Source organism: Molossus molossus, unplaced genomic scaffold, assembly GCF_014108415.1.
Source record: "Molossus molossus isolate mMolMol1 unplaced genomic scaffold, mMolMol1.p scaffold_m16_p_17, whole genome shotgun sequence".
NCBI classification, from domain to species: Eukaryota; Metazoa; Chordata; class Mammalia; order Chiroptera; family Molossidae; genus Molossus; species Molossus molossus.
The window spans coordinates 26,964,291-26,991,527 of record NW_023425352.1 but is presented as its reverse complement, the minus strand read 5'-3'; the positions used below and the strand labels follow the sequence as shown (position 1 = coordinate 26,991,527).

At 38.4% G+C, this 27,237-nt stretch overlaps 1 protein-coding gene across 2 annotated transcripts in view; it reads right to left on the bottom strand.

Moving 5' to 3' along the window:
* TM9SF3 (transmembrane 9 superfamily member 3) overlaps window positions 1-27,237 on the bottom strand; it is a 69,923-nt gene that overhangs the window by 22,073 nt on the left and 20,613 nt on the right. For both annotated transcript variants that reach the window (XM_036265110.1, XM_036265111.1), the window contains 6 exons: window positions 22,371-22,531; window positions 21,270-21,347; window positions 15,018-15,149; window positions 13,680-13,846; window positions 8,111-8,205; window positions 4,761-4,891 (listed from right to left, as the gene is read on the bottom strand). In XM_036265110.1, coding sequence (XP_036121003.1) covers window positions 4,761-4,891; window positions 8,111-8,205; window positions 13,680-13,846; window positions 15,018-15,149; window positions 21,270-21,347; window positions 22,371-22,531 — 764 coding nt within the window. The remainder of the gene's footprint in view (window positions 1-4,760; window positions 4,892-8,110; window positions 8,206-13,679; window positions 13,847-15,017; window positions 15,150-21,269; window positions 21,348-22,370; window positions 22,532-27,237) is intronic.

Here is a 27,237-nt window from a genome sequence, read left to right as displayed (position 1 = left end):
TTAAAAAATACATTTAGTGCCCTGGCCAGTTTGGCTCAGCGGTTAGAGCATCGGCCTGCGGTCGGGAGAGACCCGGGTTCAGTTCCCGCTAAGGGCATGTACCTTGGTTGCAGTTTGTCCCCGGCCCTGGTTGGTTGTGAGGGTGGCGACCACTCGATGTGTCCCTTTCACATTGATGTTTCTCTCTTTCTTTGTTCCTCTCTCTCCCTCCCACTCTACCTGAACAAAAAATGGAAAAAGGTCCTCAGGTTAGGATGATAAAAAAAAAAATACATTTAGTAACACATTCTAAAATCTTGTACTTCATCAACATCCAATTCACATTTTGTAAGACAGAATCCACTTCCTTCCTTCCTTCTGGAAAAGCAAATTTGCCTATGTCCAGTTGCACAGCACTTCTGCTCTTACAGTTATTCGGGTATTTCTTATCTGCACTCTCAGTATTTCTAGATCACTTATACGAGCAACAACACTTTCAGCTAAGGTGGCTGGGTATTCCTGTACAATCAATCCCCTTACCTACCTTAGGCTTTACTTCCCTCTTATTAGGGATTATTTTCCTCTCATCTCTTCTTGTTTGAAGGTTATTTTATTTGTTGAAAAAAAAAAAAAGAGGAAGAATGGGATAGAGCCATTCTTCTTTTACTCTGACACCACTGATGCAATGAGTTTTTGATCTTGCTATGAAAATATCTTACAAAATCCCTTTTTTTTTTTTTTTTTTTGCCTTAGCATTTGTCAAAGGTTCAGGATAGGTAATGGAGTTTTTCCTAATACTGCTTTTGTTTGTCTGTAAGTAATGGATTTTTTCCTAACACTGCTTTTGTTTGTTTGTTAATCCTTACCCAAGGATATTTTTTCCATTTATTATTACTAGTTTTTTTTAAGAGAGTGGAAGGGAGGGTGGGAGGGAGGGGGAGAGAAAAAGAAACAGTGATGACACATCAACCAGTTGCTTCCCACATGCGTCCCAACCTGGGCCAGGGATGGAACCTGTAATGCAGGTCTGTGCCTTGGACCGGGAATCGAACCCAAGACCTTTCAGTGCATAGGCCGATGCCCTACCACTGAACCACACTGGCCAGGGCTCCTAACACTATTGTTACAGATCTTTATTATTCTTTTATACTTGAATATAGCATACTCTTCTCACCACCTTTACAATCACAAAATAGTGCCTATCCATTAATCCTGGTCTCCATTTTGTCCTCATTCTGGTAATTCCACATTGTTATAGCCCAAAACTTAGGTCATAAGAGAGCATTTCCTTAAATATTTGTGAAATCTGCTTTCCTAATCCAAGGACACATTTCTGGTGATGTTCAAGATTCCCCTCCCAAGGTAAAACAGACCTTAACATGACAAATATAACATGTCTCACCTATGACCATGACCCCTGTTACTTCTCCATCAACTATTCTACCCACTGAGAGACAAAACCATAAGTCTAAGTCAAAGATCTATTCGTGCATGCTGAACTAAATATTTAGAGCAGAAAGAATATTTGTTCTTATGCTACTTTGCTTCTGTGAGTTTTAAAACTCTGCAATTTGGTTCTTTGTCCCTTGAAAGCCTACAATAACATCAAATTTATGGTCTGAAATTTACAGCACACAAAAGACTTCAGACCTAAATTGGTTTTTGTTTTTGTTTTTGTTTTTGGTACGTGCCCCTAGCCGCTAGGGCCTAGCGGGAACTGAACCCGGGACTCCCTGGCCCGCAGGCTGACGCTCCAACCGCAGAGCCAAACCGGCCAGGACCTAAAACGGTTTTTCAAAACATCTTAGCAAACCCTTCCTCATTCTCAAGAAACTCTCACAGGACCAAAAGCTCTGGGTACAATACCTAAATCATTCTTGAACAAATCCCCAAAAGAAAAAGGTTTTACCTTCCCAGAGTCAATCTAATTTCAAGTACACTCCCTCCCATTCTCTGCTGAACCTCTGCCAGAACACTCCAACTTTGGGATTAACGGGTATATCCATTTTTGGATAGTCTTTGGCCTCAAATTTCATGTAAATGCTCTCTTACGTCTTTTTGTAATACTCTCTTGACTCGAGGCACTATCCCTTAAACCTGGGACACTAGATATTACCTCAGATTAGCACAACCACATTCTACCTATGTTTCTTTCATCTTTATTAAGCTGCTAAAATTGACTATTGTTCAACAAGTTTAATTGAACAGCTTTCACATGTAACTAGGACACATCAGCAGAAAAGCTAGGGGTCCAAAGACAAACTTTGCCCACTTCCAGTCTTACCTCAGGCTAGTCCTAGTGATAACAGCAGTATTCTCACAAAACTCCAGATCCCAAGTGGGCAAAATCCCTACTGTTCTGGTGCCTCCTTAAGTGAGGCAGAAGCCTGAAGTCACTTTTACTAAGGTTGGCTTAAATCCTCAATTGTGGAATCTTCTGGAAAACAAAGAACTAGCACCAAGATCACTCAGAGACAGGGCTCAATATCCAAGAGCTCAAAGCAATGGGGGACAGAAAGAGTTAAGGCCTGGGTAAGAGCATATGGAAGAATGTGAAGACACTGATTTTCAAACGAGGGTATTTTCAAACTTGAGGCCAGTGGAATGCCCTTAGTTCAGCATTCCTTCATTCCAAATTAGAATGCAAATTAAGAACATTATATTGTAGGAGCCTGCTACAGATCAACAGCCAGTCTTTTTACACACTAAAGATCAATTTTATAAACCTTCTCTAGCTCAGCATAGTTGGGCATTGTATTTTGATAATTGGTAATTATTAAATGATCTAAAGGCAAGTTATACTGACTATTACAATTTAAAACCCCATTTGCAAAGTGGTAAAATTTGTAACTTTAGTGAAACAAAAAAATTTTTAAGTATAATTTTCACCACATCAAATTCAAAATTTTATAAGGAAAATTATAACTGAATAAGAATTTTATTTTTTAAAGCGCTAAGAAATGATTTCGCAGATCATCTTTAGAGAAGTAACCTGACTCCCTATGTGTACCTTCTGATGGCCTAGAACTACTATGAAGCAAATTCTTTTCCAGTTCTGAATATCAGTAATTACTTTAACCTTTTCTACTTATTCTCTTGCAAAAAAAATTTTTTTTGCAATTTTGAAGCAATTTTCAAAAATATTCCTAACTAAAAAGTAAAGACATAATAAATATATACATATACATACATATACACATATATATATATATATACATATATATATATGTATATATATATGCAAATGTCTTTGAAAAACCTGTCCTGGACTATAAAACAATCAAAATCATCTGGAATTTCAGCGAAACTATTCAAAAACTCCCATATACGAGAAAGAAAACTAAAACAAAATTAAAATTTAGAGAGAGAGATATAGGTTCCAGTTGCACTTCTACCACTATGTGTATGACCTTGACCAAGTTATTTAGCCTATCTGAGAAGCAGCAACCCATCCTGCAATTTGTATATGTGTGTGTACATGAGTGCACAAATGTTTATCAAGGCCTAAAATTCTGTTTCTATTAAAAAGGTGACAACAGGAAGAATTTGGAGACCATGGATTAACTCTGTAAAGCACCAGTATATCTGTACTTTAATTTTAATGTATTTAAATAATTCAAAAAATTTCAAAGTCTGTGACTACAGGTAAGATATGTGAAAAGATTTTAGTATCTATAGCAACATATATTACCAATACTAATATAAATGCTTAATGAGGTTCTAAAAATAGTACACTATTCCTGAAAAAAAACAAGTGTTAGGAGAAGCTTCACTTCCTACCACTACACTCACCTATCACATTAAAATTCCAGGCTGCCCAGCTGCTGTGGCTCAGTGAACTGAGCGTCGTCCCACGGACTGGAGGGCCCGGTTTGATGCCCCGTCAGGGCACATGCCTGGGTTGCAGGCTCCATCCCCAGTAGGGGGCTGTGCAAGAGGCAGCCGGTGGATGTATCTCTCTCACATTAATGTTTCTCTCTCTCTAAAAAAAAATCAATAAAAACATATTTTTTAAAATTCCAGGTTTTTTGATGTGCCATTATTCTTTCTCTGAAATATATTAACCAGTTTCACCCATCTCTTTAAAAAAATTATAGTGTTCTCTTCTGTCATACTTAAGCGATGGACTTTAACTTTTTAAAATCCTCAACCAAGGATATGTTTTTATTGATTTTAGGTGGGGAGGGGGATCTCGTACACCTGAAACCTATGTATGTGCCCTGGCCAGGAATTGAACCCCAACCTTTTGGTGTATGGAATGGCACTCCAACCAATTTAAGCCCCTGGCCAGGGAGACAAACTTTCACTTTACTGGCTCACAGAATCAAGAAAAAAAAGGGGCCACTGTAGGTTTAAACTTAACAAGAATTATGTGGAGACTAACAAGAACTTTCTTCTTTACCTAACTTTCTAGGACTGGCTGTAACTATCAAAACTCAGTAAGGCCCTGGCCGGTTTGGCTCAGCGGTTAGAGCATCAGCCTGTGGTCTGGAGAGACCCGGGTTCGGTTCCCGCTAAGGGCATGTACCTCGGTTGCAGTTTGTCCCCGGCCCTGGTTGGTTGTGCGGGTGGCAGCCACTCGATGTGTCTCTTTCACGTCGCTGTTTCTCTCTCTTTCTCTCTCCCTCCCACTCTATCTGTACAAAAAAAAATGGAAAAATGTCCTCGGGTAAGGATAAAAAAAAAAAAAAAAAACTCAGTAAGTACTTTTGAGAGATAATAGACCTCGTAGTAGAATGTTTATACTTTTTCACTTTAAAAGTATGACTCAAGCAACTTACCATTGTTCCAAAAGGAATGGCTCTGGAAGCATGGTAATAAATGGCTATAAAATTGATGAAGAAGGCAGTGCCACACACCATAGCTGGAATAAGAAATGCCCCAATGAACATCTGCTTTATCCATCTCCTTCCTGGAAGAGAAGGAAAACTATAAATATCAGAGAGTAGACAGGCAGGCATATATTAATGTTTAAAAACTAATTATTTAGTTCCAAATTATTTAAAATTTTAATGTAATAAACTTGTAAATTAACAACCTAATAACTATTTCAAAGTGATAGCTAGTAAAGACCAGTCCAGTTATTCCTGTCTAATGGAATCATAGTTTTTAAAGTTTATACTTGAAAAGAGCAATGAACTGTAGTAAAATATTCTGATGTTTTACCCTGATTCTGCCACTGAACTACTATGAGCTTTGGCAAGCCACTCAATCCTTCTGGGCTATACGCTGGCCTAGAACGGTGTTTGCAAACTGCTGTCTGGTGTTCAGAAGATTCTTGGAGGTGCCCATGAAGTCACTGGTGAAGAAAGAGCCCAGGTCCCCAGGCCCTGCTTCAACCAGAATAAGTCCATTTTCAACAGTTTTACAAACTGGGGTATTATAGAAGCTTCATTGGAAAAGAGGGTTATACTGCATTAAAAAAAAAAAAATGCTAAAAAAACCTCTAGGTTAAATGGTCCCTAAATTTACTCTTAGCTTTCTAATTATAACTATAAATATATTCACATTTATGTCAATGTTTTCTCTTTTTTTTCCATTTTTTGTTCAGATAGAGTGGGAGGGAAAGAGAGAGAGAGAGAAACCAGGAAAGGGACACATCGAGTGGCTGCCACCCGCACGACCAACCAGGACCGGGGACAAACTGCAATCGAGGTACCTGCCCTTAGCGGGAACCAAACCCAGGTCTCTCTGGACCGCAGGCCGACACTCTAACTGCTGAGCTAAACTGGCCAGGGCTGTTTCGATGTTTTAAAAGGAAAAACAATGGAATGTGTTTCATGAGCTCTCTCAGCAATTAGAACTACAGATGTATAAGTTTTATTTCTTTGCACCTCTTTGTATTGCAAAATTTGATCTGGTGAGCACCTATTATTTAAATAATGAAGGGAAGGCATTTTTAAACTAAGTATTCAAAAATTTAAATTATGTTCAGTGACCAAGAAAGTGTCAGCAGCTACCTTGCTAAGCCAGCAGAGTGCACACAAGTGCACTGCCACGGAATCCTCAGGATGCTTAGGAACGCATCGGGAAGATTTAACACTGGGTCGCTATTAAAACTCAGCCCACAACCATAAGCAATAGGAACCCAAACAGAAAATGCTATAGGAAAAACAAGCGATAACCTAACTTTTGTTTTTCCTATATAAAGCTTTTAAAATATGTCTCACAGAGTTACTATCCCAAATCTCGACATTTCTCCAGAAAGGCTCTTTGATTCTGAACTTTCTCCTTTATTTCATTTCTTTCTCAGATAGGTTTCAAGAACCCCTCCTTTTGAACAACTACACCTAAAGGGTAGCAACTAATTAATGTTATGTATTATTTCTCCTATTTAATTCTAGTTTTCCCTAGCACTCTCTTTTCCTGCATTTTCCATTATCTTCTCAGATTCAGGCAAGCATTAATAATTTCCATATTCCACTTTATCTCTCTCTCCCCCTCTAACAATAAAAAAAGAATCATATCTACATTCCACCGGGTACAATCAGTAGCCCAGGAACCTGCACTATACTGCTTCCCACTACTCCCTACACCCTTAGAGACTCTGCTCAAGTTCCAGGCCACCCTTGGCTTCCAATTGGGTCTGGAGCGTTATCTCCTGCACTGAGGACAGTGTGAAGAACCTGAGCTTCATTATAGTTCAAATCCTGAGATAACTCTGAAAATTCTTGATTCTCTGAGCTGACCTCTACATTAACTTGGTTTTAGGGATAGTTCAGACAAAATATCAGGACATGGCCCTGGCCTGTTTGGGTCAGCAGTTGGAGCCTCAGTCTGTGGACGAGTCTTGGGTTTGGTTCCCGCTAGGGGCACATATCAATCAATCAATCAATCAATAAAATAAAATAACTCAGGAATTCATGATGACACTTCCTCAGACAATCCAAAGAATTACCTATACTGAAGGTATAGAAGACAGTAAGTCTAGTAGAATAAAAAAAAAAAAAGAAAGAGTAAATCAAGATATCCTATAGGAATTTTAAATGATCCTATGCTCTGAGCTCCTATAACCTGTAAGTCTGGTCTACTAAAAAAGGATCTCCCTGGCCAGTTTGGCTCAGCGGTTAGAGCGTTCGCTCATGGACTAGAGTCATGGGTTCGATTGGGGTCAAGGGCACAGCATGTATCTTGGTTTCGGTTTGGTCCCCGGCCCTGGTAGGGGTCATGCAGGAGGCAACCAATCAAGATATCTCTCTCACATTGATGTTTCTCTCTTGCGCTTGTGCGGGCTCTCTCTCTCCCCACTCCCACTATCTGAAAATCAATGGGAAAACATCCTCAAGTGAGGATTAAAAAAAGAAGACCAGATCCCTTAATGCTGATGTTGCTTAGGATGAGCTGGGAAAATCACATTAGGAAGTCTTATCCTTAGGAATAAGATTTTAAGGTCTTTTAACAACCCTTCATTCATAACCTGAAATATGCATATCTTCTACCTTCAGCACTTTTCTGACCCCAGACAATTAGAGGGAAAACAAAGAATTTATGAAACCTTAAATGCCGTAACAGAAAAAAAACAGCAAGAAACAAGTACCCCTGTATCATCCATGTATCCCCCACATCACTCCAGGTCACAATAATAAAGAAGCAAGGGAGTATTTAAGATAAAGTGCTCTTAGTAAAAGACTGTGACACAGAATAACAGAAATCTTTGTGCAGGGTCCTTTGATAAATATTTAAGGGTCAATAGAAATAAAGAGCTCTCCTTCTTATTCTCCTTCCATTGTCCAGACACTTTATCCATAAACCATAAAGCATGCCTTTATATTCAACCATAAAGCTACACGCTCTACCTGGAGGCCTCCCATGGAGCACATGTAGGGAACTAGGCACCTCAAAGTAAAATAATATCAATAACTTAAATATACGCTTTCCTACATATTCCTCAGGCCTAAATGCTTAGTGGACAATGCATATAATCTATTAATTGTTCACAATTTTAGAAAATAAAATGCAAGGGGGTTCCATAAAAGCAAGATAGAATATATAATAGGTTTGGTGGTGATATGTGAAATGGGATAGCAAAAGATTTCACAATGCCTGTATTGCCCACTTTAAATTACAAATACCTCACTGTAAAATATTAGCATCTACAATTATAAACACAAAGTGATAACTCATAAGTTACCTCCTTGCCTAGCATACAGACTTCCTCCAAAATAACCATTCACTGGAGATGTAGCAGCATAGACAAATATGGCTGTACTGAGCATTGATCCCCTCCTAAAAAGGCGAAAAGACATATAAGATAAATTAAAACCAAAAACTTAAAGAACACATTATATAGCCTATCACATTAACATTAGTTTAACTTCAAAGATAAACTTAACAGGAACACAAAAATGTCATCCAGGGCCCAGGCTAGGTAGCTCAGTTGGTTACAGTGACGTCCCAATACACCAAGGTTGCAGGTTAGATTCCCGGACAGGGTACATATAAGAATCAACAAATGAATGCATAAATGGGTGAAGGACCAAATCGTTGTTTCTCTCTCGCGCTCTCTCTCTCTCAAAATCAATCAATAAAAAAATTATTAATAAAAATAATAAAATCAGTCAAATAAAAAATCCATCAATATCATCGTGGACTGCCCTGGCCGGTTTGGCTCAGCGGTTAGAGCGTCGCCCTGCGGTCCAGAGAGACCCGGGTTCGGTTCCCGCTAAGGGCACGTACCTCAGTTACAGTTTGTCCCCTGCCCTGGTTGGTCGTGCGGGTGGCCGCCACTCGATGGGTCTCTATCACGTCGATGTTTCTCTCTCTCTCTCCCTCCCACTCTATCTGTGCAAAAAATGGAAAAATGTCCTCGGGTGAGGATAAAAAAAAAAAAAAAATTTAAAAATATCATCCTGGACTGCAAAGGACCTTAAAGGTTGCCTAGTGAATAAATTTCCAGTTAAAATTGCATTTATATGATAAGAGCTGATCCTCATTTTTTTAAATCTGCAGTTAAATTTCGTAATATATCCTGAAGAAGTACATGGTGAGGCAAAAGCAGGTTTACAGTTGTCCGTGTGGAAAATAATACAATAATTAATACATAATAATACAAGGATAAACTGTGTTTCACATATTTACAACTGTAAACCTCTTTTTGCCCACCCTGCATACTGCATTTTTTTGGCAAAAATATTAGAAGCTGGCACTAAAATTATTTTGCAACCCTGTGAACCAATCACATCATATGGAAAAGGATATTCATCTGTTAAGAAAAATAATTAAAATAGTCCTCTTTATAATTTAATTTAACTGCTTAATATTCTTGCATGCTGATAAAAATATAACATAAGCAGTATAATCTATTATATTAGTGCTATTACTTTAAATGATGTAACACTGAGACTTTTGTTAATTAGTTTCCTTATACTGTTAAAAATGGTTTTATAAAAATCCACTGGGTCCTGGACGGTTTGGCTCAGCGGTTAGAGCGTCGGCCCGGCCCGAGGACCAGAGAGACCTGGGTTCGGTTCCCGCTAAGGGCACGTACCTTGGTTGCAGTTTGTCCCTGGCCCTGGTTGGGGTTGTGTGGGTGGCAACCACTCGATGTGTCTCTCTCATGTTTCTCTCTCTCTTCCTCCCTCTCTCCCTCCCACTCTATCTGAAGACAAATGCAAAAATGTCCTCGGGTGAGGAATAAAAAAAAAACTCCATTGCTCCACAACCAACATTAATTTAGATCAACAATTGTTGCAATAATGATACCTAGGATATTCAAACTAACCCTCCTGAGTAAAACTAGACACAAATTTTTAAATGCCTAATTGCAAAGAAAAGTATTAAAATGATAAATGACAGTATCATTTGTCATAATATAGAAATGTACTTAACCCACTAACAATAAAGCCCATTTCTGAAACTCACCATAACTAGGAAGGTAAAATATGTTCAATATATAGAAAATATTAGAAGTTCTAGCTATAGATAGGACATGTAACCTTGTTTGTTTAAGCTAAAGAATACTCGCGTAAAGAGAATTTACAAGAACATCACACTAATGTGTGCACTGGAAGGATATACAATTTCTATAAATTAACCACCTTCTGCCCTGGCCAGTTTGGCTCAGCGGTTAGAGCGTCAGCCTATGGTCCAGAGAGACCCTGGTTCGGTTCCCGCTAAGGGCATGCACTTCGGTTGTAGTTTGTCCCCGGCCCTGGTTGGGTCCTGCGGGTGGCAGCCACTCGATGTGTCCCTTTCACGTCAATGTTTCTCCCTCTCTCTCTTCCTCTTTCTCCCTCACGTTCTATCTGAATTTTAAAAAATGGAAAAATGTCCTCGGGTGAGGATAAAAAAAAAAAAAATTAACCACCTTCTGGGTAATAATAATTATTATTATATTCCACTGTCCACCTGTGTAGAATACAGACATCATACAGACTTGAAATATGTAACACTCATCTGCCCAAACACCTATGATCAATTTCTTAAAGTAGATGTATAACAGTTATAGCATTGCAATACTGAATTTCCACCAATACACAGCTAAATATAAATGTGGTAGCAAATAATAACGTGTCATTCCAATGTTTAAAAGATCACAGGTCTCAAAGTCAGTTTTCAAGAACCCAATTAAACAATGCAAGTATTCACTTATTCCTTCCAGACTATCATTAACAATTTCAACCCATTTACTGTTTATAACTGGGTGTGTGAGGCTGACATAGGACTAACAATACTGAAAACTGAAAGGCTGCTTTAGTGTAAGAACAGTCTAATACAAGCCAGAAGTCTTAATATTAGCAGAGAGGGCTGACAAAAGCTGCTTATGTGACTGAGAGTCCAAAATGACTACCAGGAATTTAGGCTTGCAGTCCCCAGAGACACTTTCACTAAATGGAAGTGTATCAGTCATAATCTGTCAGTTTCAAAAGTCAGACGTGCCTTGGTCAGTTTGGCTCAGAGGTTAGAGCGTTGGCCCACAGACCAGAAAAGTCAGGTATACCCTTAACCTCTTCATTCATAAACATCTATGGGCATTTCCTAGCCAAGACAGATCATTTTCATCTACACTGAAAAATCTGCTGAGGTAGGAAACTGTCCTCTTTGTTCATCTCTCTAAGACTAAAAGGAGAAACATCTAAGGAGATTGCTTTACCTACACTGGCCACCTCCTTACTCCATCGAAACTTTCAAGTAGTGGCAGTTGTGGAATTTTACCAGACTTACCCATACTTTCTCAAATACTAAGCCTTCTCTAGAGTTAATATCACACTATTTGACCTCACACTGATAGTGATCTCTACCTACCTAAATATTTTTTTCTCTGATTGCTATAGCCATCACTGAGGCAAAGTAATTTTCACATATTACATAATCTGCTTTTTTTCCTTTAGAATCAAAACTACTCCGGAGTAATTCTTACAAATTTTACGTGCAAGTTTTTCATATTCTCACCACTTGGTATTTTTATTATCTCTACTTTCATTTCCACAGCATAGCAAATTAAGAAACAAATTCCGGAGTAATAGCAGCAAGGGTCAAATCCCAGCTTATTAATACCCCTTACAAAGAGCCATGTGATCTCAGTCAAATTATTTAACTTGAATGATATCTACTTTTCTCATTTGTAGAATAAAGATAACAACAGTCTCTTCACTGGGCTGATGTGAGGATCAAAGGAGCTAATCAGCAAAAAGCACCTAGCATGGAACCTCAATAATAGTAGTCACTGTGATAACATAATACTCATAGCTTTAATATTGATCATATAAGTAACTGAATATGTTCACTTCAAATAAGCACAACATAGAACAATCATCAATAGTAATAACAGACTAAAATAATGATGCATGTCTTATCTGCTAATACCATCTGTTAGAAACAGTTTCTTATTTCTCTATAATCAGAAGAGTTGCTGTATTAAAAAATGAATTGCCAAGATTGTAACACTAACATTTGAGAAGAAAAAGAGCAAAAACTTGGTTTCTAGGAGAAATTACCCACTAGTAGCTCCTAAGACTGTGACTGTATCATCAGTGTTAATTCAGTAGTGATTAATTTCAGTCAGTATTTAATGTAAAGCATGACTTCATGGTAGATTCGAAATGCTTTTCTTGTATTCATCTGACATATATTATATTCTAAAATATGAACTAACAAGAACACTGAAGTTTAGGTTTTGGTCAATTATTTTAAAGCTTATATGGTAAATAAACTACAAAGGTTACATTAAATAAATGAAACAGAAACTATTCCAGAAAAATAGCTTTGTTGATTAATACACATTCACTTTAGTTCAATAAGCACTGACTGAGTACCTTCCACATGCACATTTCTTTAAGTACTTTGAGAATTCAAAGTTAAAACTAGTCCTTGCTTTCAAAGAGCTTACTGTAAAGCAATTAAGTACAATTAAATATTTAATATACAACTAAAAAACCATTCTTCCAGCAACAAGTTATTGTTTGTACACCAAATGCCAGGCATATATAAGAAGTAATGCATTATGAACTGAAATAGAGATATAAAATATAACCAAAGACAAGTTCATTCTGATTGGAGACTTCAAAGGGCAGCATGCGAAGTGTCTGCCACCCTGGCTCAGGGTATGTTTGCTTCATTGAGGTCGTAGCTCTCTGAGCACAAGGTTATAGGACCACTAAATAGCGACCTGAGATCCTTGTAAATATACTTTTTCTTATAATCCAAAAACCTCAAATCAAGAATTTCTTGCAACTGCTTTTGTCCACAAAGGAAAAATGTACCAGAAACCATATAAGAATAGGATAAGAAGTTAACCAATCATTTTCCTAACCTCATGTACCTTCTCCAACACACTTTTTACTATTACTTACAATGTTTTCTTCTGATTTATAGACAGTCTCCCAGTTTTGGAGGCAAATGTGAAGAACTCATTCAGTAACTGAAAGCCTGTGGTTCTTATGAAGAACTAATTGGATCTTTGGCTTTCAAAAAAAAAAATGTCTAACTCAGAGACATAGAAAGGTGTATGGTTCAGATTGACAACACTCAGAGGAGGGGAGTGGCGGGTGGGGGGGAATGAGATAAACCAAAGAACTTATATGCATGTATGTGGAACCAATGGGCATTGACAACAATGCTTTGTGGGGAGGGGTGGGATAGGAAGGAGGGTGTCTGCTGGGGGAAGGGGACATCTATAACAAAAAATAATTAATTAAAAAAATTTTTTAGCCCTGGCCGGTTTGGCTCAGCGGTTAGAGCGTCCGCCTGCGGTCCGTAGCGGGTTCGGTTCCCGCTACGGGCATGTACCTCGGTTGCAGTTTGTCCCCAGCCCTGGTTGGTCATGCGGGTGGCAGCCACTCGATGTGTCCCTTCCACATCAATGTTTCCCTCTCTCTCTCTTCCTCTCTCTCCCTCCCACTCTATCTGTACAAAAAAATGGAAAAATGTCCTCGGGTGAGGATAAAAAAAAAAAAAAAATTTTTAAATGCCTATACATTTTGTCAAACAGTTCTGGACTACAAAGTAACTCTGCTCATACTTCTAATGGGACATAACTTTTATTACCAACCAAAATGTTCAGTAAGACTAGCAAGTTTTAGCATGTAACAGAAACATATATTTACACCTGAAGATTACTGTTCATTATTTAATTTGTCTGCAATAATGACATTTATGCTATTTAAATTCTAAGACTTGAAATAAGCAAGTAATTAATTATGATTGACTTTAAAGGTTCCAATGATTAAAGAACAAAAAAGTAATAAAGTACAAGCACTTACTCTGTATATAAATCTTCTATCATTGCAACAATAATAACAATGAAAGACACAGCAAATATCTGACATCCAGAACCAATGAGAGAGGAAAATATCAGTGGGTGACTTGATGGTCTAAATACATCTCCATGCACCTGCTTCCATCCATACTCATCTCCCAGGTCTCTATCCTATATGCATAAATATGTAGACAGAAAAGAAAATCATTCAGAATGAAATTAAAATACAGAAAATAGGTGAAAAATTATACTGATAATTATAAGTTTCCTCGCTCCAAACTTATAGCTATTTAAAAGGGTTCAAATATCAAGAAAATAAATTTCAAATTTAAAATAATCACTGCCTTAATAACTTGTACTGAGGCCCAGGAATGTGATTGCTGGTTGTGCTCAGAAAAATCTCAAAGAATGAAAAAAGAAAATGGTCTATGAGCAAAAAGAAATGGTCAAATTAGGAGACTAGCACATCGACTCTCTTAACATTACTTTCAGACACTGCTCTTGCCATTTACATCGTGACTGTGGCTCATATATGACCAGGGGCCAGGTGGAAAAGAAGAGTATCAAATCAGTATGAGATGCCCTAACAATTTAGAAATGTCCTTTATAGCCTGGAATCTAAGAAAACATACATGGGGAAAATATCAGATAGTTAAATAATAGTATTTTTAAATACTATTCTGAATAATCTGATTTTTAGGGGGAGATCCTGGTCAGATATGTTTGAGAAGCACCAAATATTTTATTTACCCTCTGATATTAATTAGCATATTAAAATTTAAATCTGTTTGTTTCCGAACATACTTAATGATGGAGTATATCTACATAGAATAGCCATTAACATTCTACATAATAGTTTTTCTCACTTACATTTGTTTATATTTTAAAGAATTTAGAAAACAAGGCCCTCCCCCAGCTATTAAACTAAATGTGAATCAATCCTTCTGTCCACTCTCTGAATTTTATGCAATATTTAATAGTATTAGAAAGATGCCAACACAGGTCTACAACCTCCTAACTATAATTTTGAAATAAAAAGCTCTGAAAACTGAAAGTTTGTTTCAGAAGTTTGATATATCTTTATTTTGTGGCAAAACTTGGACTGAAGTAAAAACAGGTTATTTATACTGTTTATCCCACTTGGAGCGAACATTCCTATGTTTTGATGGAAAAAAATTAAGATGGTATTAGAGACCCCTCCAAGAGTTTAGACCTTTCTAAAACCTAAAAATTTTGAATTCTGAAACTCATCTGACCTCAGGATTGTGGACCTACATTCCAACATCCCAAATAATGCTGAGTTAATCTGCTTTTATAAGTACAATATAAAATGTCTGCTCACCATGTCATCCATTTCTTCTTCTTTACTGTACCGAGCATAATCTTTTCTTAAAGTTCTCATTAAAATCATTGAAACTAAGCCCACCAGGAAGATAACCATCATGAAGGAGTTGAAAATTGAAAACCAATGAATCTAAAAATAACAGAAAATAAAATATTACTTACATAAAATATCAGTCACAAAATTCACAGGTTCCATGATGACCTTCGATACAATGAGGATGAGTATTCACTATACAAAGGAATTGGCATTCTTTACAGTAAGCTTCAGATGCACTAAAAACATGATACTGTTTATAGAGATTTTCACAAATTTATTATACAAATAAAGTACAATCTGGCTAGCATAACATAGACTATTTAGCATTACAGAGAAGGAACATGGAGTTTTAAAATCAAACAGTCCTGGGTAGCCCAGGCTCTGCCAATAGCTATATTTGTAACCCCAATTTCCCTATAAATGAAGGAAATAATACTATCTCGTGATTTGTATGGTTTAATAACATATAATAAGTTTGGCACCGTGTCTGGCACAGAGCAGTGAATAATGTTAGTTCCCTTCCCTCTAACTGAGCAACAACCTGAAACTCTCTTTAGAGCACCAAGACTAAACCATCATAGTTGGCAGCCACCTTCCTGAATCACCTGCTTCACTTCCACTTCGCCCTCTCCATTCTGCTGCCATCATTATTCACTCCTTTCCAAATTAACTCCCCATGGTGCAGAGAACAGTGAGGTAACCCATAATTTCGTAATGTTCCCAAGGCTCTTGACTTTGATTTCACATACGTGTTTGTCACAAAATTATGTCAAGATTCTGGCTCACTTGGTCACAAGGTACTACTACTGTGTCTCTGAGTACTTCTCAGAACTGAGTGCACATGGCTTCCACCAGGTCTACAGCACTGTCCAGTAATGCCTTTGTATTTCAAGTCCCCAAATTCCTTAGGAACCGATCCAAAACTTCTCTTCTCTCTTCAAGTTCCCAATTTTATTTATTTTTCTGTATTTATCCTCCTATCAATCCCCTAGAAGTTGTTTCTCCTCTTAAATCAATCCTCTCACTAGGCTCTAATCTCTTCCTTGAGGTGTTTTCCCCCTCAATTTGCATCCCTAAACTTACACATTTCTCCAGCATCAGCAACCTCCAAAGTCCCTACCTAAAACAGTACCTACTCCCTGGGGTTGTTATACAGCTTAAGCAAGATAATAAATGTAAAGCATACAGCATAGTACCTGACATAATAAAACACTAAAAAAAAAAAAAATTAAAACGTGTTATTACTATTATCTTTTAAAGTGTTTGCTTGATCTTTTGCCTACTCACTCTTTTAATCTTCTTCTCACCCCCTCCTTTCAATGCCAACACTTTTCAAATCAGGAAACTACAGGTTCTACTTCCCTCACTTACTCCTAAACATAATATCATCTCACTTTGCCCCACAAAATGTCTCTCAAAAACCTGCAATGAACTTCTAAACTGATTCCAGTCAATTAGCTGCCCCCACTCTCCCTGCTCTCCTGACCATGTTCGATCTTTGCTGACACTTTGCCACCCTACTTCATGACCGCTGCTTCTCCTCTTTCATCCTCCATGCCTACTCCTCCCACCCCTTGTGCACTATTCCAAAAGCTTCAGTCTTGGTTCTCTGCAGACTTCCTTGGGCTCTTAAAACATTTTTTTAAATCTGTTGTTATAGATTTTATAGAGAGAGGGGAAGGAAGAGAGAGAGACAGAAACATCGATGTGAGAAAGAAACATCAATCGGTTGCCTCCTGCATGCCCCCACCAGAGATCGAGCCCACAACCCAGGCATGTGTCCCGACTGGGAATCGGACCGACAGTTAAACCAGAAATCAAACCAGTCCATGGGACGACATTCAATCCACTGAGCCACAATGGCCAGGCTCTCAGAACTTTCACTAGCATCGGATGATGATGGTAACACCCTCTGCCATCGGCTTCAACCCTGCCCCAAATCTCTAGCCCTCTTCCTCCCATTCATGTTTCAGACTTATGCTAACTATGATCATTTCCACCTGAATGTCTTTCTGGAACTTCAGACTGCCCTAAAGTAAACTATTAATCTTCTGTTTTCACATATAACGACTCCCTTCTGATTTCTAACTTCTGCTAATGGTACTGACATTTGGCTTTTAAAATCCGAAATTATCTCTGGTTCTTCCTTCTCCTTTTTTTTTTTTTTTATCCTCACCCGAGGACATTTTTCCATTTTTTGTTCAGACAGAGCGGGAGGGAGAGAGAGAAAGAAAGAGAGGGAGAAACATCAATGTGAAGAGAAACATCGAGTGGCTGCCACCCATACGACCAACCAGGGCCGGGGACAAACTGCAACTGAGGTACGTGCCCTTAACGGGAACCGAACCCGGGCCTCTCTGTACCGCAGGCCGATGCTCCAACCGCTGAGCCAAACCAGCCAGGGCTCTTCCTTCTCCTTAATCCTTCCTTGGTAATAATTATTGGGCTTTTGTTCCCTTTGAAATGTTTCTTGTATCTATCCCTTCCTCTCCATTCCCATGTCATCACCTCACACACTGATAATTCTAATGGCCTCCTAGTTGGCCTTCATTTTTGGTCTCTCCCCTTCCTTTCAATCTTTCCTATAAAAAGTTACCCAGAGCCCTGGCCGGTTTGGCTCAGCGGTTAGAGCGTCGGCCTGCGGTCTGGAGAGACCCGGGTTCGGTTCCCGCTAAGGGCATGTACTTCGGTTGCAGTTTGTCCCCGGCCCTGGTTGGTCGTGCGGGTGGCAACCACTCGATGTGTCCCTTCACGTCGATGTTTCTGTCTCTCTCTCCCTTCCTCTCTCTCCCTCCCACTCTATCTGTACAAAAAATGGAAAAATATCCTCGGGTGAGGATAAAAAAAAAAAAAAAAGTTACCCAGAGAATCTTTCTAAAACATCACGTTCATATATTGCTACTCTAAAACTTACAGTGACATTCCCTATTTTCTCACATATCAAATCTAAACCGTTTTCCCTAATATTCTGTACCCTTTGTGATATGGCCACCTCACTTTCTCTAGCTAACCTTTCTTTCCATTGTACCCTATATTCCAATCAGGCCTATTCTTCCTCAATGACCCACAAGTACAGCATACTCGTTTCCACCTATGTAGCCTGCTCATAACTCCTCCTCACATGGGATCTACTTCTGTCCACCTCTGCAAATTCTACCTACTGTTTAAAGCTCAACTCAAAAGCCCTCTGTTCCACCCAGCCGGTGTGGCTCTGGGGTTGAGTGTCGACCCATGCACCAAGAGGCTGCTGGTTCGATTCTGGTCAGGGAACATGCCCAGGTTGTGGGCTCAATTCACAATGAGGAGCATGCAGGGGGCGGCCAACTGATGTTCTCCCATCGATGTTTCTCTCTCCCTCTCCCTTCCTCTCTCAAAACACACACACATAAAACCCCTCTGTTCCATAAAACCACCTCTCACTGACATATTCCAGTTATTCATAGATATCCTCCTGCTGCTCTAAACTTCTACAAGTACATACATAAACATTTTAACATGAAGGATGTACTGTACAATTAGGACAGATTTTTTTTTTTTTTTTAATATTCACCTGAGTATATTTTTCCATTTATCTCCAGATAGAGTGGAAGGGAAAGAAGGAGGGAGGGAGAGAGAAACATCGATGTGAGAGAAACACATCAATTGATTGTCTTTCACACAACCCTTGACCGGAATCAACCCAAGACTCTTTGGTCCGCGGGCCGATGCTCTAACCGCTGAGCCAAACTGGCCAGGGCCAATTAGAACAGATTTTAACTTGGGCTAAAATGCTAAGTTGTGCACTAGGGTGAAAGATAGTCCTGGCTGTTACCCACCCTGAGGATTCAGGCAAGTGATAAACTCTATGGCTCTCCCTGAAAAACAGGAGACAGCCAATTGCCTCTGCCTCTTCATGAGATATGTCTTTCTTCGTTCAACAACTTACTGAATACCTACTGATATTATAAAGAAAACAATGAATGCATTATATTTTGAAATATTTGCAAAAACGGTTATATAAATTTAAGTGTATCACAAAACTAACATTCAAAATTTGTAAAAGCAGTCTATAATTATAGGCTTTTCCCAAGATTTGATTTTTTCCCACCTTGGGAAACTAATGACTCAAAAAAGAAAAAGAGAGAAAAAATTATATATGACTCATGTCTGCTTTCAGTCAATTTATGAAGTTTTTGAAGAGAAAAAAATTTTGCAGAGTTACAATTTAGTAATAAGATTTTCTTATTATAATGCTAAACTTTGTAAGAAAACTCTGCTCTTTTCCAATCAAAGATTTGAACTCAAATCAATACCTATTATAATGTACTACTAATAACCTGACATTTTATAATATCCATCTGTTCAAAAAATTAATGTAATTTTAAAATTATTATACCAACGAAGATATTTCTTAAGAATAATAAAGGAATCAGATGTCACGAAGGGGTTACCAACCTCACAATCTGCTGACTCCAGCACCCTCTAGCGTTGCTCACCTAAGGCAGCAGCCCGGGTTCGTCATGAATTTTAGAACACTGGAGATGAACAGCAACCTGCACTCCCAGTGCTGCCTCTTACTGAGCACCTGAGCTGCTATGTGTCAAACACTGAACTAGGTACTTTATTTGTTTGTTTGTTTTTTATCCTCACCCGAGGATATTTTTCCATTTTTTGTACAGATAGAGTGGGAGGGAGAGAGAGGAAGGAGAGAGAGAAACATCAACGTGAAGGGACACATCGAGTGGCTGCCACCCGCACAACCAACCAGGGCCGGGGACAAACTGCAACCGAGGTACATGCCCTTAGCGGGAACCGAACCCGGGTCTCTCCAGACCACAGGCCGACGCTCTAACCGCTGAGCCAAACTGGCCAGGGCTGAACTAGGTACTTTATATACACTACCAAATGGAATTTCACAGCAACTCTGCAAGGTATTATAATCTTGCTTCACAACTAAGGAGACAGAAGGTAAAGAACTGAGTAATTTGACAAAGGTTACAGTAGGTGGCAGACAGACTGTATTCAGCTCAAGCTCCTAAGCCTGTGCTTGTAGTCACTGTATTAGAAATAATCCATGCACTTACACAAAAGATCCCATCCCCTCCTGCCTATTTAAGGAAAATCTGTAATAATTCTCCCCTGTTCTCCTTTATTGTCCATCTTGCACTATCGACTGAACCCCATTCAACATATAAGTATTTTTCTAAATCTCAAAAATAAAATCTCCTGACTCCATCTTTTCCACTAGCTATTGCACCATTTCTTGGCTCCCTTTCATAGCCAAACATGCTATCTTCAATTCCTCTCCTCTCCCTTACACCACGTCTGTTAAAATTTTGCCCCACCACCACACCAAAACCACTTTGTCAAGTTCACCAAAGACTCTAGATGAATCCAATAGTCATGTTCAGAATCCATCTTACTTGACTCATCAGCAATAATTCAGAATTAATTTCTCTATCCCTCATTATACACTTTCTTCTCTCTCTCTTTTTTTTTTTTTTGTTCAGGTAGAGTGGGAGGAAGAGGAACAGAGAGAGAGAGAGAAACATCGATGTGAAAGAAACACATCGAGTGGCTGCCACCCGCACAACCGACCAGGGCCGGGGACAAACTGCAACCGAAGTACGCGCCCTTAGCGGGAACCGAACCCGGGTCTCTCAGGACTGCAGGCCGACGCTCTAACCGCTGAGCCAAACCGGCCAGGGCTACACTTTCTTCTCTTGACTTCCAGGAATAGCATACAATCTTTTCCCCCTTACTTTACTGGTATCTCCTCAGAGCCCTTAGCTGGTTTCTCTTTCCTCTGTTCTCCCCAAACTTTTATTCCTGCTCCCAGGGCTCAGTCCTTGGTCCTATTCTATTTTTACATACTCTTCCCTGGTAATTGCATCCAGTCTCAGAGCTTTAAATACTATTTGCATGCCAATGGCTGCAAAATTTGTATCTTTAGCCCAGACCTCTCTCCTGAACTTCAGATTGATATACTCAACTAGCTAGTCAGTACCTCTATATGGATGTCTTATACACACTGCAAAACTAACATGTCCTAAACTGTTCTCTGATTTTCCCCTCCAAACCTCCTCCCATCACCCTTATGACACTGAGCTCATTAGTTAAATCTTTGAAATCCACAGCCCTAGCACAGTGTCCTACATATGGCAGATGCTCATTAATACTTGTTAAACTGACTAGAGCACATAATGAATATCTTAAAATATACAATTTACCTACCCTGTGTTGAAAAAAGGATGGATCAAGATATTTGTCAAATCGATCTTCAAATTTTACATCTGACTTTTTCCATTTTACCTGAAAAAGATGTTTTTATTTGAAAATCATGGGCAGTAAACAAATTAATAATCTGATAAAATTCTGAGCAAAATTTGAAAAGATTTGTACACTTAGAATAAGAAACTAGAGAAATGGTGGAAAATTACTACCAATTTCAGAAGTTAAAACATGTATGATAAATTAACCAACTTTCCTCTCTGTGTAATAACAAAACTTACAACTTTACTTAGAGGGATCATTTCAGTTTTCAACAATTATGAACTATTGCTGACTTATATACTCTGGATAAAAATGATAAGAACTCAATTGATTAGACTAATTAAAATAAGAATCTGTACCTCTTTATCTTTAGATTGCAATAATTTTATTACAATTACCAAATTTCTTCATTATTTCAGTTATGCAAATATGATTTGCACTAGGTACATTGGCAAAAGCTTGAAAAACTTTCAAAATCAGCTACTAGCAATTGACTCATTCCAGTTATCAGAGGGGAAAAAAAAACAAGCAAAGAGAGAAGCTAGCTACATTAGATTTCTCCTTTCCACTAGTTTTAATTGCAATGGAACAGAATTAACTTGACTGTTATAAAGGACTCTGCTCTTACTCTGCAGGAGTATCTTATTCCAACTGATAGAGCCAAATATGGTCAACTCTACCCATCCAATAATACTTTTAAAACCATCATCTCTATCTGAAACAGTAAAAACAAAAAAGAACACGGAATACTGCAATCTAAAAACATAACTATGAAAATACATGGCTAGGTTAACTAGCTGCCCAGTTACAATGGTAAACTTTGCTGTAGCAAACGGTACACCCTGCAAATGCATAACTGGTATCCGATACTGCAGACCTGAAGCAACTCTTCTCCCTGCTTTTAAGAGGCTTACTTACCTACACTGAGAAAAATGCAGTTTTAATAGTATTTCTTGTCATCCCATTTCAAGCTATATTTTCATTTACTAAGGAGAAAAACACTTAATTTTTTATATGAGGTCACATACAATTCTCCCTGTATACAATTATTTCAATACTTACTGAATATGACATCTGGATTTTAGTATTGGGAACTAATTTCACCTTTCCTTCACTAGTTAGATTAACATCAACAATTCGATTTCCATTAAACCCTATTTCAAGTTTTTTGTAGGTCCAAAGATAATAATCTTCTCCATTTTCATCTGCTTCACCAACAATACCTACAAAAGAAATAACATTCTATACAAGATAATTTCACTTAATATTTAAAATGTTAGAACCAAAATGTCATAAAATGTTTTTATAGAAAAGCATATTACCATTATCCCTCGTGGTTAGAATAAAGCAAAAGTACAGGCTGGACTTTTCTTTGTTAACTACTTGGCAAACACAAACCATGATCACACCATGGTAAAAAAAAAAGTGATGAACAGTTCAGTATCACCTATCACTAATTTGATCCTTGAGATCCATGCTTCATCATTAGTATCACCTTCATTGTAATAATTATCACCTTATCTGTGTACACCCGATAGTTCAAAATTTCAGGAAAACGCTGTATCACCGTCTGGCAACGTTATCCATTTATCATTGGTCAAAGTAAAATTAAAACCAAGGTCCCCAGAGGCCCAGTACAGTACTATCTCTAATAATCTATCATTTACCCATTCCTAATAAGCTGCACATATGTGTACATGAGTACTGAAACTTAAAATGCCTCCTTCTTTATAGCTCAAGTTCTGCACCTATCCCTGGGAAGTCATTAAAATGAAAGGAGTCCTGGAACCATAAAAATCCTAAAAGAAAACACAGGCAGTAAGCTATTTTGACATTAGTCTTAGCAATATTTTTTTTGGATATGTCTCCTCAGGCAAGGGCAACAAAAGCAAAAATAAACAAATGTGACCACACCAAATTAAAGAGCTTTTGCACAGCAAAGGAAACCATCAATAAAACGAAAAGGGGAGAAGATATGTGCAAATAGTTTATCCAATAAGGTGTTAACGTCCAAAGTATATAAAGAACCCATACAACCAAATATCAAAAAAAGCAATCCAGCCCTGACCGGTTTGGCTCATCGGTTAGAGCATCGGCCCGCGGACGAGAGTCCCGGGTTTGGTTCCCGCTAAGGGCATGTACCTCGGCTGCAGTTTGTCCCCAGCCCCAGCTGGGGTCGTGTGGGTAGCAGCCTGTCTATGTGTCTCTCTCACGTCAATGTTTCTCTCTCTCTCTCCTCCCCCCTTCCCTCCAGCTCTATCTGAAAATAAATGCAGAAATGTCCTCAGGTGAGGATTTAAAAAAAATAAACAAACAATCTAATTTAAAAATGGGCAGAACAGCCCGTCCAGTGTGGATCAGTGGATTGAGCATCTCCCATGGACTGAGAGGTCCTAGTTTGATTCCGGGTCAGGAACATGTTTGTGTTTCAGGCTCAATCCCCTTGATCCCCGGGGGGGGGGGGGGGGGGGGGGGGAGCACGTTGGGAAGGCAGCTGATCAATGTTTCTCTCTCATATTGATGTTTCTAGCTCTCTTTCTAAAAAAATAAAATAAAAATAAAAATGGGCAGAAGACCTGAACAGACATTTTTCCAAAGAAGATATAGAGATGACCAATAGGCACATGAAAAGATATTCAACATCACTAATCAGCAGGGAAATGCAAATCAAAACCATGAGATACCACTTTACACCTGTCAGAATGGCTATTATCAAAAAGGCAAAAAATAAGTATTGGTGAGGATGTAAAGAAAAAGGAACCCTCATACAGTGTTAGAGGGAATGGAAACTGGTGTAGCCACTATGTAAAACAGCATGAAGGTTCCTCAAAAAATTAAAAATGGAACTACCACACAACCTAGCAATTCCACTTCTGGGTATTTATTTAGAGAAAACAGTAATCCAAAAAGACATGCACCCTTAAGTTCACTGCAGCATTATTTACAATATCCAAGATATGGAAACATCCTAAGTGTCCACTGATAGATGAATGGATAAAGATGTGGTACATATATACAATGGAATATTACTCGGCCATATAAAAGAATGAAATCTTGCTATTTGCAACAATGTAAATGAGCCTGGAGAGTATTACGCTAAGTGAAATGAGACAGACAAAGACAAATAATTTCACTTATATATGAAATCTAAAAAAACAAGCAAATGAACAAACAAAACAAAACAAAACAAAAACAGACTTATAGATACACAGAACAAACTGGTGGTTGCCAGAGGGACAGGGGATGGGAACATGGGAAAAATAGGTGAAGGGGATTAGAAGGTATAAACTTCCAGTTATAAAATAAATAAGTCACAGTAAAGAAACAGACTGCATAGAGAATACAGTCAACAATACTGTAATAACTCTGTATTATCATGGTGATCTCTGCATAATGTATATAAATATCAAATATGTTGTACACCTGAAATGAATATAATATTGTAAGTCTATACTCCAATAAAAAAAATGAAAGAAGTGTTTTGAAGATAAATGGTAATGAGGCAACAGTTTAGATTTTTTTCTTTATTGATTTTAGAGAGAGAGGAAGGAAGAAGGAGAGAGAGAGAGAGAGAAAGACTGACATGGATACTAGGCTGGGGAAGGCAGGAGGGGGTGTGGGAGTAGGAAGGAGGGAGTCAGTGGGAATAAAAAGGGGATATCTGAAATACTTCCAACAATAACAAATCAATTAATTAATTAATTTTTTTTTTTTTTTTTAAGGGAACATCAGTGAGAGAGAACACTGACTGGCTACCTCGTGCACACCCCCCACTGGGGATCTGGCCCACAACCTGGCCATGTGCCCTGACTGGGAATCAAACAAGCAACTTCTTGGTGCGTGGGTTGACATTCAACCACTGAGCCACACCAGCTGGGCAATGAGACAACAGTTTAAAATGAGCACTTTGATCATGGCTGGGATATTGGAAGGGGTAGATCCAAACAGTGTGAGGGCAATAAGTGGTAGCTAAGGCTCTATCTCTTGTGCCCATATACTGTCAGCTATTTATCCAATGTTCCCTACCAAGCCTTCGTGTGCTCTGAAAGTTAATCCTTTAAGACCTTCCCTCTATGGTCAATGCATTTCATTAAAGTATTGGGGGGGGGCAGCATTATTTCTTATTAAGGATTATTTTTTATTATTAACTAAAACTGTTCTAATTGGTACAAATTCAAGGAACACAGTTTTGTTTTATTTGGGGTATAGAGAGGTAATAAAATCCTTCTAATAATTAATTTTATCAAGGTTTATTTACCTATCTACTTTGGGGGTAGAGACACAATTACAGCAAGTAGGAAGCTATTCTCAAAGGGGCCTTTAAAAAACTTTCAAACCTTTACCCCAAGAAAAGCCAGATAAAAACTTTTTTTTTTCTGGCAAGGATTCCCATAGTTCAGACATTCTGGGACACCCAAAAGAATCTCCCCTAAATATGGCAGACCCTGATATCCCAGGGCTAAAGAAGATTTAAGACAGGAAAGTATAGTTGCCACATTGTAAGAATGCCCACAGAAATGACTGAAAGAGCCCAGCCAGCGTATCTCACTGGTTGAGCATTGACCCTTGTACCAAGAGGTCACCAATTCAGTTCCCAGTCAGGGTATATGCCCAACTTGTGGACCAAATCCCCAGGGAGGCGGGGGGCGTGCAGGAGGCGGTCAGTTGATGTTCTCGCTCATCGATGTTTTTTTCTCTCTCTCCCTCTCAAATCAATAAAGAAAAAATATTTAAAAAAAAGAAATGACTGAAAGATACCTAAGGTTCCAGACAAGAAACCCATAAGCAAAAGAAAAGACTAGGAGAGGAGCCTGCTCTCACCAAAAACTGGAAACCCAGACGAAAGAGTTCTCCTGAACTACAGGCTCAGAAATCATGGAAGAATTTCCAGCACATCTTCTTGCCACCCTCAGAGCTGATCACAGAGATGTCTGTGTTAATGTAATACTAATTACAGTCATTTATATGAAATGCTTACTATTTATACCTAATTAACATGCAACAGTAACAATGATGCATACAATTATATCTTGAGATTAACTTTCATATAACTTTAATCTTAATACCACACTAAATCTGATCTTTTATGTTCAGTATTTCAGTTTGCTGAATATAGTAGTCTGCTAACAATTTTAAGAATCAGAATATTAATTTTACATAAGAATAGGTGTCCAGTTCCACCCCACCCCCAAAAGAATGGCTAACAGAAAAATCACCAAGAGAAAAATTTGATCAAACATGTTAGCTATGATAGCTGGCTATGCTTTGCACTTCAAATAACTTAATCAAGTCTAACACATGGTATATATTATGCCATTGCTCTTCTCCATTCATAGGGATAAACAAACTAAACATAAAAAACTAAAAAGCTAAAACCAAAAAAAAATTAAACATACAGAGTTTTGTAAAATAACATAGGAACTAGCAAAACAAGTCATTCGGGAACCTATCATATCTAAAATCCATACTACCGCCCTGGCCGGTTTGGCTCAGCAGTTAGAGCATCGGCCTGTGGTCCGGAGAGACCCAGGTTCGGTTCCCGCTAAGGGCGCATACCTCGGTTGCAGTTTGTCCCCGGCCCTGGTTGGTTGTGCGGGTGGCAGCCACTTGATGTGTCCCTTTCATGTCGATGTTTCTCTCTCTCTCTCTTCCTCTCCCTCCCACTCTATCTGAACAAAAAATGGAAAAGTGTCCTCGGGTGAGGACAAAAAAATAAATAAATAAAATAAAATAAAATCCATACTACCACAGTTCCACATGAGACAAAATCAGAATAAAATTTCAAAGTCCTATTTAGTTCCTTTGATTGCATTTTATAGTATAAGTCAAAATAAGATATGAGAAAAATAGGGGAAGGGGGAATATTTCAGATTGTTCAAAGCAACTTTTAACCCCTTGAACATGAAGTGTTATACTGCATAAAAATTAT